The 15873-nt window shown below is 40.3% G+C and overlaps 1 protein-coding gene across 2 annotated transcripts in view; it reads right to left on the minus strand.

Annotated features, from left to right (window-relative positions):
• Positions 1-15873, minus strand: part of CenB1A (Centaurin beta 1A) — a 243769-nt gene that overhangs the window by 68244 nt on the left and 159652 nt on the right. For both annotated transcript variants that reach the window (XM_071658690.1, XM_071658691.1), the window contains one exon: positions 8069-8171. In XM_071658690.1, the coding sequence (XP_071514791.1) occupies positions 8069-8171 (103 nt within the window). The remainder of the gene's footprint in view (positions 1-8068; positions 8172-15873) is intronic.

Here is a 15873-nt window from a genome sequence, read left to right on the forward strand (position 1 = left end):
TTTGCTTTCCGAGATAATGTTCTCGACTTCCACACATTCTTCAAGGCTCCCAGGATCACCCATCCCCCCTCCCCCACCCTATGATCCACTTCCGCTTCCATGGTTCCATCCGCTGCCAGATCCACTCCCAGATATCTAAAACACTTTACTTCCTCCAGTTTTTCTCCATTCAAACTTACTTCCTAATTGACTTGACCCTCAACCCTACTGTACCTAATAACCTTGCTCTTATTCACATTTACTCTTAACTTTCTTCTTTCACACACTTTACCAAACTCAGTCACCAGCTTCTGCAGTTTCTCACATGAATCAGCCACCAGCGCTGTATCATCAGCGAACAACAACTGACTCACTTCCCAAGCTCTCTCATCCACAACAGACTTCATACTTGCCCCTCTCTCCAAAACTCTTGCATTCACCTCCCTAACAACCCCATCCATAAACAAATTAAACAACCATGGAGACATCACACACCCCTGCCACAAACCTACATTCACTGAGAACCAATCACTTTCCTCTCTTCCTACACGTACACATGCCTTACATCCTTGATAAAAACTTTTCACTGCTTCTAACAACTAGCCTCCCACACCATATATTCTTAATACATTCCACAGAGCATCTCTATCAACTCTATCATATGCCTTCTCCAGATACATAAATGCTACATACAAATCCATTTGCTTTTCTAAGTATTTCTCACATACATTCTTCAAAGCAAACACCTGATCCACACATCCTCTACCACTTCTGAAACCACACTGCTCTTCCCCAATCTGATGCTCTGTACATGCCTTCACCCCTCAATCAATTTTTTTTTTTTGCTTTGTCGCTGTCTCCTGCGTTTGCGAGGTAGCGCAAGGAAACAGACGAAAGAAATGGCCCAACCCACCCCCATACACATGTATATACATACACGTCCACACACGCAAATGTACATACCTACACAGCTTTCCATGGTTTACCCCAGACGCTTCACATGCCCTGATTCAATCCACTGACAGCACGTCAACCCCGGTATACCACATCGATTCAATTCACTCTAATCCTTGCCCTCCTTTCACCCTCCTGCATGTTCAGGCCCCAATCACACAAAATCTTTTTCACTCCATCTTTCCACCTCCAATTTGGTCTCCCACTTCTCCTCGTTCCCTCCACCTCCGACACATATATCCTCTTGGTCAATCTTTCCTCACTCATTCTCTACATGTGCCCAACCATTTCAAAACACCCTCTTCTGCTCTCTCAACCACGCTCTTTTTATTTCCACACATCTCTCTTACCCTTACGTTACTTACTCGATCAAACCACCTCACACCACACATTGTCCTCAAACATCTCATTTCCAGCACATCCATCCTCCTGCGCATAACTCTATCCATAGCCCACGCCTCGCAACCATACAACATTGTTGGAACCACTATTCCTTCAAACATACCCATTTTTGCTTTCCGAGATAATGTTCTCGACTTCCACACATTCTTCAAGGCTCCCAGGATCACCCATCCCCCCTCCCCCACCCTATGATCCACTTCCGCTTCCATGGTTCCATCCGCTGCCAGATCCACTCCCAGATATCTAAAACACTTTACTTCCTCCAGTTTTTCTCCATTCAAACTTACTTCCTAATTGACTTGACCCTCAACCCTACTGTACCTAATAACCTTGCTCTTATTCACATTTACTCTTAACTTTCTTCTTTCACACACTTTACCAAACTCAGTCACCAGCTTCTGCAGTTTCTCACATGAATCAGCCACCAGCGCTGTATCATCAGCGAACAACAACTGACTCACTTCCCAAGCTCTCTCATCCACAACAGACTTCATACTTGCCCCTCTCTCCAAAACTCTTGCATTCACCTCCCTAACAACCCCATCCATAAACAAATTAAACAACCATGGAGACATCACACACCCCTGCCACAAACCTACATTCACTGAGAACCAATCACTTTCCTCTCTTCCTACACGTACACATGCCTTACATCCTTGATAAAAACTTTTCACTGCTTCTAACAACTAGCCTCCCACACCATATATTCTTAATACATTCCACAGAGCATCTCTATCAACTCTATCATATGCCTTCTCCAGATACATAAATGCTACATACAAATCCATTTGCTTTTCTAAGTATTTCTCACATACATTCTTCAAAGCAAACACCTGATCCACACATCCTCTACCACTTCTGAAACCACACTGCTCTTCCCCAATCTGATGCTCTGTACATGCCTTCACCCTCTCAATCAATACCCTCCCATATAATTTACCAGGAATACTCAACAAACTTATACCTCTGTAATTTGAGCACTCACTTTTATCCCCTGTGCCTTTGTACAATGGCACTATGCAAGCATTCCGCCAGTCCTCAGGCACCTCACCATGAGTCATACATACATTAAATAACCTTACCAACCAGTCAACAATACAGTTACCCCCTTTTTTGATAAATTCCACTGCAGTACCAACCAAACCCGCTGCCTTGCCGGCTTTCATCTTCCGCAAAGCTTTTACTACCTCTTCTCTGTTTACCAAATCATTTTCCCTAACCCTCTCACTTTGCACACCACCTCGACCAAAACACCCTATATCTGCCACTCTATCATCAAACACATTCAACAAACCTTCAAAATACTCACTCCATCTCCTTCTCACATCACCACTACTTGTTATCACCTCCCCATTTGCCCCCTTCACTGAAGTTCCCATTTGTTCCCTCGTCTTACGCACTTTATTAACCTCTTTCAAAACATCTTTTTATTCTCCCTAAAATTTACTGATACTCTCTCACCCCAACTCTCATTTGCCCTCCTTTTCACCTCTTGCACCTCTCTCTTGACCTCCTGCCTCTTTCTTTTATACATCTCCCACTCATTTGCATTATTTCCCTGCAAAAATCGTCCAAATGCCTCTCTCTTCTCTTTCACTAATAATTTTACTTCTTCATCCCACTACTCACTACCATTTCTAATCTGCCCACCTCCCACGCTTCTCATGCCACAAGCATCTTTTGCGCAAGCCATCACTGCTTCCCTAAATACATCCCATTCCTCCCCCACCCCCCTTACGTCCTGTGTTCTCAACTTTTTTCATTCTATACACAGACATATACATATATACATTCCTACAAGTCCACGGGGAAAATGAAACACGAAAACTTTTTGTGTTTCATTTTCCCCGAGGACTCGTAGGAATATCTTGATCACGCGCAAAATTGTGATTCTTTCCAACATATATACATATGCACATAGTTCACACATGCTGCCTCTACTCATTCCCGGCACCACCCCGCCACAAATGGAATGACAACCCCTCCCCCGCAAGCACGCAAGGTAGCGCTAGGAAAAGACAACAAAGGCCACATTCGTTCATGCTCAGTCTCTAGCTGTCATGTATAATGCACCAAAACCACAGCTACCTTTCCACATCCAAGCCCCACACAACTTTCCATGGTTTAACCCAGACGCTTCACATGCCCTGATTCAATCCACTGACAGCAAGTCAACCCCAGTATACCACAGCGTTCCAATTCACTCTATTCCTTGCACGCCTTTCACCCTCCTGCATGTTCAGGCCCCAATCGCTCAAAATTTATCTAACTCCATCTTTCCACCTCCACTTTGGTCTCCCACTTCTCCTCGTTCCCTCCACCTCTGACGTATACCCTCTTTTTCAATCTTTCCTCACTCATTCTCTCCATGTGACCAAACCATTTCAGTACATCCTCTCCTGCTCTCTCAACCACACTCTTCCCTTTACCACACATCTCTCTTACCCTTTCATTACTTACTCAATCAAACCACCTCACACCACATATTGTCCTCAAACATCTCATTTTCAACGTATCCACCCTCCTTTGCACAACCCTGTATATAGCCCACGCCTCGCAACCATATAACATTGTTGGAATCACTATTCCTTCAAACATACCAATTTTTGCTTTCCAAGATAACGTTCTTGCCTTTCACACATTTTTCAACGCTCCCAGAACTTTCACCCCCTTCCCCACCCTGTGACCACTTCCGCTTCCATGGTTCCATCCGCTGACAAATCCACTCCCAGATATCTAAAACACTTCACTTCCTCCAGTTTTTCTCCATTCAAACTTATCTCCCAATTCACTTGTCCCTAAACCCTACTGTACCTTATAACCTTACTCTAATTCACATTTACTCTCAGCTTTCTTTTTTCACACACTTTACCAAACTCAGTCACCAGCTTCTGCAGTTTCTCACCTGAATCAGCGACCAGCATTGTATCATCAGCAAACAACACCTGACTCACTTCCCAAGCTCTCTCATCCACAACAGACTGCATACTTGCCCCTCTCTCCAAAACTCTGGCATTCATCTCCCTAACAACCCCACCCATAAACAAATTAAACAACCATGGAGACATCATGCACCCGTCACAAACCGACATATACCGAGAACCAATCACTTTCCTCTCTTCCTACACGTACACATGCCTTACATCTTCCATAAACACATTTCACTGCTTCTAGCAACTTACCTCCCACATCATATACACTTAATACCTTCCACAAAGCATCTCTATCAACTCTATCTTGTGCCTTCTCCAGATCAATAAATCCTACATAGAAATCCATTTGCTTTTCTAAGTATTTCTCGCATACATTCTTCTAAGCAAACAACCTGATCCACACATCCTCTACCACTTCTGAAATCACACTACTTTTCCCCAATCTGATGCTCTGTACATGCATTCACCCTCTCAATCAATACCCTCCCATACAATTTACCAGGAATACTCAACAAACTTATACCTCTGTAATTTGAACACTCACCTTTATCCCCTTTGCCTTTGTACAATGGCACTATGCATGCATTTCGCCAATCCTCAGGCACTTCACCACGAGCCATACATACATTGAATATCCTCACCAACCAGTAAACAACACAGTCACCCCCTTGTTTAATATATTCCACTGCAATACCATCCAAACCTGCCACCATGTCGGCTTTCATTTTCCGCAAAGCTTTCACTACCTCTTCTCTGTTTACCAAATCATTCTCCCTGACCCTCTCACTTTGCACACCACTTCTACCAAAACACCCTATATCTACCACTCTATCATCTAACACATTCAACAAACCTTCAAAATACTCACTCCATCTTCTCACATCACCAGTACTTGTTATCACCTCCCCATTAGCCCCCTTCACCGATGTTCCCATTTGTTCTTTTGTCTTACGCACTTTATTTACCTCCTTCCAAAACATCTTTTTATTCTCCCTAAAATTTAATGATACTCTCTCACCCTAACTCTCATTTGCCCTCTTTTTCACCTATTGCACCTTTCTCTTGACCTCCTGCCTCTTTCTTTTATACATCTCCCAGTCATTTGCACTACATCCCTGCAAAAATCATCCAAATGCCTCTCTTCTTTCACTAATAATCTTACTTCTTCATTCCACTACTCACTACCCTTTCTAATCTGCCCACCTCCCATACGTACCCTGCTCTCACCTTTTTCCATTCTGCACTCAGTCTCTCCTGGTACTTCCTCACACAAGTCTTCCCAAGCTCACTTACTCTCACCACTCTCTTCACCCCAACATTCTCTCTTCCTTTCTGAAAACCCATACAAATCTTCACCTTCGCCTCCACAAGATAATGATCAGACATCCCTCCAGTTGCACCTCTCAGCACATCAATATCCAAAAGTCTCTTTCATGCGCCTATCAATTAACAAATAATCCAATAATGCTCACTGGCCATCTCTCCTACTTACATAGGTATACTTATGTATATCTCTCTTTTTAAACCAGGGATTCCCAATCACTGGTCCTCTTTCAGCACACAAATCTTCAAGCTCTTCACCATTTCCATTTACAACACTGAACACCCCACGTACACCAATTATTCCCTCAACTGCCACATTACTCACCTTTGCATTTAAATCACCCATCACTATAACCCGGTCTCATGCATCAAAGCTGCTAACACACTCACTCAGCTGCTCCCAAAACACTTGCCTTTCATTATCTTTCTTCTCATGACCAGGTGCATAGGCACCAATAATCACCCATCTCTCTCCATCAACTTTCAGTTTTACCCGTATTAATCTAGAGTTTACTTTCTTACACTCTATCACATGCTCCCACAACTCCTGTTCCAGGAGTAGCACTACTCCTTCCTTTGCTCTTGTCCTCTCACTATATTACTACACATCATATATGTTAAATGGAGCGTTAGGGACCAGAAACCATTAAAATACACTGAAAAATCATCACTGATTGCATGACTGTAAAAAATAATCTGTACAATGCTTTATAAGATGGTTGATATGGCATGTGCTTTCAGGATCTTGGCTACAATAGCTGTCTTCATGTGTATGGAGTTCTTTAATGCCATGGCATATGAGGGTCATAGCACCAACAATGCAATCCCAATTATTCACAATTTTGACCTTTTCTTTCAAGGTGAAGCTTTCCTCGTGCTGGAAGGCTTCAACAAATTGTAAACTTTGGAACAGACCATAATATTCAAGCTGTAAAAACATTACTGTGTTGCTACACACATTAACTCAAATTTTGGATGAAGTCTAGGGTACCATGCTAAAAAAGAAAAAAGTTATGGTAAAATGCATTAAGGTGCAACCCTGCTGAATGCACAGTACTGACTCAACACACATTAAACAAATGCCCTTGAACACCAGCCCTAACCCTTTAAACAGACCTCACATATATTAAAACTGACTGTTAAAGGTGACCTCGATCTCATACAGACCTACAATCCATGCTTTCCTGCCTATAAAATTTCAGCTGATTGATTCTTATGGCACAAGATACCTAACTCCTTCATATACAAAGGTTACAAATGATTTTTGCAGCAGATTGATACATACTGATAAAACATCAAGCAGTATTTGTTCAATACAGTAGTGATAAGGAGTCTAGCACTCCAAAAGCATCCAAAAGCTATATAAACAAGGTAATGGCTATCTCAGCAATGTGCTCCCACCACTGTGTAGCACTTGTCTCAGAGGCTGTGTAGCACTTAAAGCTATCTCAGCACAGTGCTCCCACCACTGCAGCACTTAGGGCTATCTCAGTAATGTGCTCCCACCACTCTGTAGCACTTAAGAGCTATCTCAGGAATGTGCTCTCACCACTGTGTAACAGAAGTATCTCAGCAATGTGCTCCACCACTGGAAAGCATTATCTCAGCAATGTGCTTCACTGTGTAGTATTTACAAGCCATCTCAGCAATGTGTTCCCACCAGTGGTAGCATTTAGAGCTATTTCAGCAATGTACTCCCACTACAAGTCTCTATTTCTCCAGAGGAGGTTGAGCCTATTTTGCTTCTTTCCCTAATGTTTTTCTATTCTTATAATATGTTCCTTCATTTCATATGAGAGAAACTACTTTTCCATCCACCAAAAAACATCCATTTTTCAGAAGTGCCTGGAAATTTAAAAACCTTCACCACAAATGATGTACATCGACCTGAAACTACATTCCCCAAGCATGAATGAGTTAAATTTCCCAGTCAACATTCTGAACACCATCCATCTGTCCAATATTACAAACCCTGATGCAACATGTTAAAAGAGCCTTCATACCCACAATGTAACTTCCACAGCGAAGACAATGGATGCTTCTCAAATGTCCTACAATCATCTCACACAGACGAACACGTAACATAACCACACTCCTTGATGTGTGATCCCACTTAGTGAATGTGGCTGGCATCCTAGAAGCTGCAGGAGCCCTATACAAAAGAATTCTTGGGCAGGGAAAAATTCAGGAGCTCAACAACCTATCTATCTATCAATATTTTTGATGCCCACTCCCTTTGGGAACTCCCTCAAGGGGGTGACCACAACAAAAGAGACTTTGTAACTGTTGAACTCCAGTGTCCCTTCTTAGCTTTTAGTGCCCCACCCTTAATATGCCACTAGCATGGAGCAACCCCAGGGCAATGTTTTCAGTGGCTCCTACCTAATATTCCAAACATCAATCCAAAATCTGGAAATTTCATAATTTCTCTCTTCTAAGATTTTTAGAGCAGACACTCTTTCTCTTTAAACACTTACTTCATGGGAGAAACAACCTCAAAGCAGAAACGACGATCCACCTCTGCTGCAGGTTTAACGGTACACAATCGCAGGTCCTCTTCCATCACTGTTACTTCCTCTCCTGTAATAACAATCTATTATTAAAAATTTTTAAAACTATACTTACACAAGTCAATTTCTTTTCACACTTATTCAGTGTTTCTCTACCTTTGCAAGATACCACCTGAAACAGACAAACTATGGCTGCATGTCATGTCAGTCTCCATATGCCACAACACTAATTCTTTCTATACCATGCATGACTCTCACCTTCCTGATTGTTCAGGCCACAATACCTGTTTCTTCAACTACAGCTATCCATCTCCTTACAAGTCTCCCTATCCCCATCTGTTCCCTCATCTTTTAAAATATATTTCCTCAAAGTCAGTCTCTCTTTACTCATTCTCTTAATGCACCCAACTGTTTCAGCTTACCATCTTCAGCTCTCACTCTCATGCTCAGCTTAAAACCACACTTTTCTCTTACTTTATCATTCCTTCCATGATCAAACCTCTGAAAACCATTTATTGTCCATATCCATTTCATATTCAACACAAATCCTCTTCTTTTCTTTTGTATTTAGGGTCCACAACAGTGACTATGGATGGATGGATGGGTGGATGGATGGATGTGATTACTATTTCTGTGGTACAGGGAGAGTTATACACCACTGGTGCCCTGACTCATATCCCTGTATATATGTCCCATGTCTTCACTCTGTGTAAGTATGCACACACACACACACACACACACCAACCTAAAGCAGGTACCCATTTACCAACTAGCCCTAAGGGGAGGATGAATATCTGGGTTGGGTGTAGGCTGACAACCACACCAGGGATTTTGATCCATTGTGATGGGGTCCCAGACCAGCCCAGGCTAACTCATGGTCAGTGAGGCTAACCACAACACCATGGAGGCCTGTACAAATATAATGACAAAACATACATATTCAAATAACCTGCCAAGCACTAAACAACTGACCTTCCAAATCAGTCAAAATCTAACCTATCAAACATGCACCAATCAGGAACCACATTCCCCAAACAAAAATGAGTCACAATCTCCCGATTATGCTGTGGATATCATCCATCACTACAACACAAAAAATAATATTTCAACATATCCCAAGACTGTTCATGCCCACGATACTACTACAGTAAAGAAGTCAAAGAGCACTTCTTACTCAAGTGCCATGCACTTCCTGAATACAGATGCACATAAATTACTACACTTTATGACCTGTGGTCCTGACCAGTGGATGAGGCCAGCTTCCTATGGATGGAAGGGATTTCTGGGGCATGAAGTAACTAAGCATATATGAAAAGTCTGGAGGTAAACCATGGAAAGGTCTGTGGGGCCTGGATGTGCACAGGGAGCTGTGATTTCGATGCATTATACATGAAAGCTCAAGTACGGATGTGAGTGAACATGGCCTTTCTTCCCGTTTCCTGGTGCGGGAGGAGGCAATCAGGTGTGGGGGAGAAGAAAGGAGCATATATGTTATCATTTTTTCTTTCTTTTCTTTCATGCATTAATGCTATTTCCTGCAGGGTGGGATGGTGTTAGATATAGATGATGGCGAACAAGTATGAATATGTACATGTGTATACATGTGTATTTGCTAAAAACCATTAGGGAAAATTAAACATACGTTCCTAAGCACACTTTCATGTAATTATCACATCGTGAGGGGAGATACAAGAATGAGATAGAAGACTTAGAACTAACTGTTGATATACAAGGAAGAGATGAAACTTAGACGCCATTGGTAAACAAGTGTTCCTGGATGGTGATGTTCAGGTCTGGCACCATGACTGTCATAAAATTTTATCATATGGACAGGAAAGGGAATTGTTTAAAAATTCTGCCAACAACAAAGCTATCCATTTTGTATAGATATTCACTAATATTCATGTTACAATTCTTTGTGTATTTGATACTGGAAGATTCAATGATATTTCTAATGGTAAAGGAGTTATAGTTACTAAATGAATTTAACATGATTAAACAAAGCATTTGATTTTTGTCCTGTTCTTAAACTATATTCATGTTGCTTTAATTCAACATAATGATCCCTACCAGTCTGCCCAATATAAAACATTAAAGCTTTTACAAGGGATTCTGTAAAAACAGCTCGCAGAATTTTCTAGTGAGCTTTTGATTAAGGTATTCTTTATAGTATTGTTATTGCTGAAGACTACATTTACATTAAAGGAATCAAATAATCTGGGTAGTAACATAAAATCATCATTAAAAGGGAGAACTAAAAGATTCTTGGTATGATTCAAGGGGAGGCTTTGGGGCTAACTCTATAAAATGATTTCTTTGCCAACTTAAGAGATTTATCAAGTGAAGATCTTGGATACTTTAACTTGGATTCAATAGAATATATCATCTCAAACTCATCAGTAAATTCCAGACAGCATATATGTAATGCCCTAAGAAACATCAACCGAAATGATGATAGTTTAACACTGTCATGTTGAGCTGAGTAATAATGAATATACAAACGTACAGTGGTGGGTTTTCTGTATATGCTAAACTTAGACATTTCTATCCCTATTGGAAAATTAGAGAATCATCCAACGATAAGGTGAACATATGTAAAGGTGTACTCTGCTTTTCCAAATTACAAAACAATCTTGTAACATCACCAATGAAGTGAACATTTGTAAAGGTGTAATGAATGCCAGTTTGGCAAAACTATTCCAAATTGTCTAAAAAGATTCATCAGTGCTATTAACAGTCTGAAGAAAGATAATGAACTACATATGACTAAAGCAAATATGGCAAACACAGTTGCAATTATGGAAAAAGTTAATTGTCAAAAATCAATTATCTTTTATGTGATGATACAACATATTTCAAACTCAGTAGAAATCAGTTAATTCTCACTTTAATAAAGAATTTAAGATATTGCTGAAAGGGAATGATTCTCTCATCAAAAGATTTTCATCATTGTTCCCTTCACTGCCATGTATGTATGGACTTATCAAAACACATAAGCCAAACTACTCAGCAAGATCCATAGTGAGTTCAGCAGGCTAAATCACATATAAATTATCAAAATGGATAGTTTCTTTATTAAGCCCACTAGTTGGTAATATATTAAATTCTAATATCATGAACAATGTATATTTAGTCAAAAAGCTTAACAATATCCAAGCTGATTTTGATTTCAAACTGGTAGGTTCTGATGTGTCATCCTTGTTCACAAAAGTTCCAGTTGAGACCAATTAGAATATCTGGTTGATGCCTTGGTTAATCTTGATTTACTTGTTTCAAATCTGTTTGTTTGTAGATTCATTATTATTCAGCTCAACATGACAGAGTTATATTATCATCATTCCAGTCTATGTTCTTTAGGGAATTATGTATGTGCAGTCCAAAATTTATTGATGGTGAGTATGAAATTATATATTCTATTGGATCCATGTTAAAGTATCCAAGATCTTACATTGATAAATCTGTTAAGTTGGCAAAGAAATCATTTTATAGAGTTAACCCCAAACATCTCCTTGATACCAAGAATCTTTTAGTTCTCCCTTTTATTGATAATTGTACATTACTTCCCAGGTTGCTTAAATCCTTTAATGTAAATGTAGCCTTCAGCAATAACAATACAATAAAGAATATCTTCATCAATAACTTGCCTGAAAATTCTGTGGGTTATGTTCACAGAATACCTTGTAAAAGCTGTAAAATGGGCAGACTGGTAAGGACCTTTGCTAGACTTAAGCAACAAAAATTTTTTTTTTTTTTTTTTTATACTTTGTCGCTGTCTCCCGCGTTTGCGAGGTAGCGCAACAAAAATGCTTTGTTTAATCATGTTAAAAATTATGACCACTGTATTGACTGGAGTAACACTAATTCAGTCAACTGCAACTCCTTTACCATGAGATACATAACTGAATCTTCTATTATCAAATATACAAAGAACTGTAACATGAATATCAATGAAGGTCTATACAAACTGGATAGCTTTGCTATAGGTAAAATTTCTAAACAGTTCCCTTTCCTGTCCACAATTAAATTTTATGACAGGCATGGTGCCAGGCCTGAACACCACCATCTAGGTATACTTGTTTACCAATGGCATCTTAGTATCATCTCTTCTTTGTATATCAAATGACTGTTCTAAGTCTTTATCTCATTCTTGTATCTCCCCTGACAATAAGATCATTACACAAAAGTGCACTCGGGAACTTATCATGTTTCATTTTCCTCATGGTTATCAGCAAATACTAAATAAAGTGCACCACTCTGTACCACTGCAATGTGTATGTGCATGTACATATACATGTATGAGAGCAAATATGCCTTTCTTTGTCTGTTTCCTGGTGCTACGTTGATAACGTAGGAAATAGCAACCAAGTATGAATATATATAGTTGACTAAAGGGGGTGAAGCAGATGGCTGAAAACCCTCCTTCTTGTATTTCAAATTTCAAAAGGAGGAAACAGAAGTAATCAAGTGGGGATTGCTCATCCTCCTTGAAGGCTCAGATTAGGGTGTCTGAATGTGTGTGGATGTAATCAAGATGAGAAGTGAGGAGAGATAGGAAGTAAGTCTAAGGAAAGAAACCTGAAGGTTCTGGCTCTAAGTGAAATGAAGCTCAAGGGTAAAGGGGAAGAATGGTCTGGAAATGTCTTGGAAGTAGAGTAAGGGGTTGGTGAAAGGACAATAGCTAAGGAAGGAGTGGCATTACTCCTGAAGCAAGAGTTGTGGGAGTATGTGACAAAGAGTAAGAAAGTAAATTTTAGATTAATACAAGTAAAACTGAAAGTGGATGGCAAGAGACTGATGAGTATTGACGCCAATGCACCTAGTCATGAGAGGCAAGTGTTTTGAGAACAGTCGAGTGAGTGTGTCAGCAGTTTTGGTGCACATGACTGGGAATTAGTGATATATGATTTAAATGTGAAGGTAAGTAATGAGGCAGTTGAGTGTATAATTGGTGCAAATGGGGTATACAGGATTGTAAATGGAAATGGTAGAAGAAACTGTGGAGTTGCGTGCTGAAAAAAGACCAGTGCCTGAGAATACCTTGTTTAAAAAGAGACATGCACAAGTATATGTATGCGAGTAGGAGAAATGGTTAAGGGGCTTTATAAGATTACGTATTGATTAACAGGGGTGTAAAAAAGAGACTTTTAGGTATAAATGGGCTGAGAGGGGCAGCTGGTGGGATATCTGATCACTATCTTGTGGCGGCGAGGGTGAAGATTTGAAGTTTTAGTAAAAAAGGAAAATGTGTCAGTGAGAAGAGAGTTGTGCGAATAAATGAGCTTGGAAAAGAGACTTATGAGAAGAAATAATAGGAGACATTCAGAGTAGAACTACAAAGGGTGAGAGTAAATGAAGCAAGGGGAGTAGGTGAGGAATGGGAGGTATTTAGAGAAGTGCTGATGTGTGCAAGAGATGTATGTGGAATGCAAAAGCTAAGTGGTGAGCAGATTAGAAAGGGTAATGAGAGTTGGGATTAAAAAGTTAAGTTGCCGGTGAAACACCAGTAAAACAGAAAAGACGAGGCATTTAGGGGCTTTTTACATGGGAAGGAGTGAAAATGATGAGGAGGTACATCAAAGAAGGCACCAAGAGGTGAAGAGGAAGGTGCTGGGGTTGAAAAAAAGGGCAAATGAGAGTTGGGGAGAGCGAGTATAAGGAAACTTTAGGGAAAATAAGATGTTTTGGAAGGAGGTTAATAATGTGTGAAAAACAAGAGAACAAATGGGAACACTGGTGAAGGGGGCAAAAGGGGAAGCGGATAGTGATGAAGTGAGAAGGAGTGAGAATTTTGAAGGACTGATGTGTTCGATGATAATGTGGCAGATGTAGGGTGTTTCGGTTCAGGTGGTTCGTGAAGTGAGAGTCATGGAGAGTGGTTTCGTGAAGAAAGAATTATAGAGTGGTCTCATGAAGAAATAATCACGGAGAGTGGTTTTGCGAAGAAAGAGAAGGTGGTGAAATCCTTATATAAGATGAAATAAGTCAAGGTGGCTATAGTGCATGGCACCGCAGTTAAATTTATCAAGAAACAGGTCGACTCTGTTGTTGACTGGTTGGTAAAGATTTTCAATGTTTGTATAGACCATGGTGAGGTGCCTCAGGATTGTTGGAGTGCATGTATAGTGCCACAGTATGAAGGCAAGGGGAAACATGTAAGTGTTCAGACTACAAAGATACAAGTTTGTTGAGTATACCTTGTAAGTTGTATGGTAGGGTATTGAATGGGAGTGTGAAAACATGTACAGAAAATCAGACTGGAGAGAAGCAGTGTGGTTTCAGAAGTGGTGGAGAATGTGTAGATCAGATGTTTGCTTTAACAAATGTGTGTAAGGAATATTGAGAAAAGCTGATGGATTTGTATGTGAATCATGGACTTGTAGAAAACATGTGATAAGGCTGACAGAGATGCCTTGTTGAAGGTCTCAAGAAAATACAGTGCAGATGGAAAGCTGCAAGAAGCAGTGAGAAGTTTTCATCAAGGGTGTAAGGCATGTGTGTATGAGTAGGTAGAAAGGAGAGTGAATAGTTCCAAGTGAAGATTGGTCTGTGGCAGGGGTGTGTCATGTCACCAATGTTTAATCTGTTTGTGGATGGGGTGGTGAGAGAAGTAAATTCTGGAGTTCTAGAGAAAAGACTGAGTATGCATTCACTTGGGGATGGGGGTTTGGGAAGTGCGTAAGTTGTTGTCTGCTGATGACACAGCACGGATGGTTGATTTGAAAGGGAAATTGTAGAAGTCGGTGACTGAGTTTGGAAGAGCGTACAAGAGGAGGAAGTTGAGAGTAAATGTGAATAAAAGCATAAAAGCAAAGTTAATTGTGAGTAAAAGCATAAAAGCAAAGTTAATTGTGAGTAAAAGCATAAAAGCAAAGTTAATTGTGAGTGAAAGCATAAAAGCACATTTAATTGTGAGTAAAAGCATTAAAGCAAAGTTAATTGTGAGTAAAAGCATAAAGGCAAAGTTAACTGTGAGTAAAAGCATAAAAGCAAAGTTATTAGGTTTAGCAAGGTTGAGGGGCTGGTTATATGGGGGTGTGTTTGAATGGAAAGGAACTGGAGGAGGAGGAGGAGGTAAAGTGTTTTAGATATCTCAGAGAGAGGATGTGGTGGCAAATGTAACTGTGGAAGCAGAAGTGTGTCATAGGGTGGCTTACGCGATGAAGGTTCTAGGAGTACTGAAGAATGTGTGAAATGAGAGATGGCTATCTAGAAGGTCAAAAATGGTTACGTTTGAAGATGCATAAACTGGTTTAACAATATCATAAGGATGCAAGGCATGGGCTGTATATAAGGATATGCTGAGGACAGTGGATGTGTGGGAAATATAATGTTTGAGAACAATATGTTAGGTGGTTAGATTGAGTAAGTATTATAAGGGTAAGAAAGAGATGTGGTAATAAAAAGAGATGTGTGGTTGAGAGAGCTGAGAAGAGTGTGATGAAATGGTATGGATACAAGGAGAAAATGAATGAGAAAGGGTTGACAAAGAGGATATATGTATGTGTCAGAAGTGGAGGAAACAAAGAGAAGATGGAGAACAAACTAAAGATGGAAGGATGAAATGAAAATGATTTTGAGCGATTGGGGCCTATAGACACAGCAAGATAGGCTGAAATGGAACAATGTGGTATATAGGAGTCACTGTGCTGTCACTGGACTGAACGAGGGCATGTGAATTGGCTGGGGGAAACCATGGAAAGGTCTGTAAGGCCAGGCTGCAAATCGGGAGCTATGGTTTCGATGCATTACACATGATAGCTAGATAATGAATG

Source organism: Panulirus ornatus, chromosome 67, assembly GCF_036320965.1.
Source record: "Panulirus ornatus isolate Po-2019 chromosome 67, ASM3632096v1, whole genome shotgun sequence".
Classification (NCBI taxonomy): domain Eukaryota; kingdom Metazoa; phylum Arthropoda; class Malacostraca; order Decapoda; family Palinuridae; genus Panulirus; species Panulirus ornatus.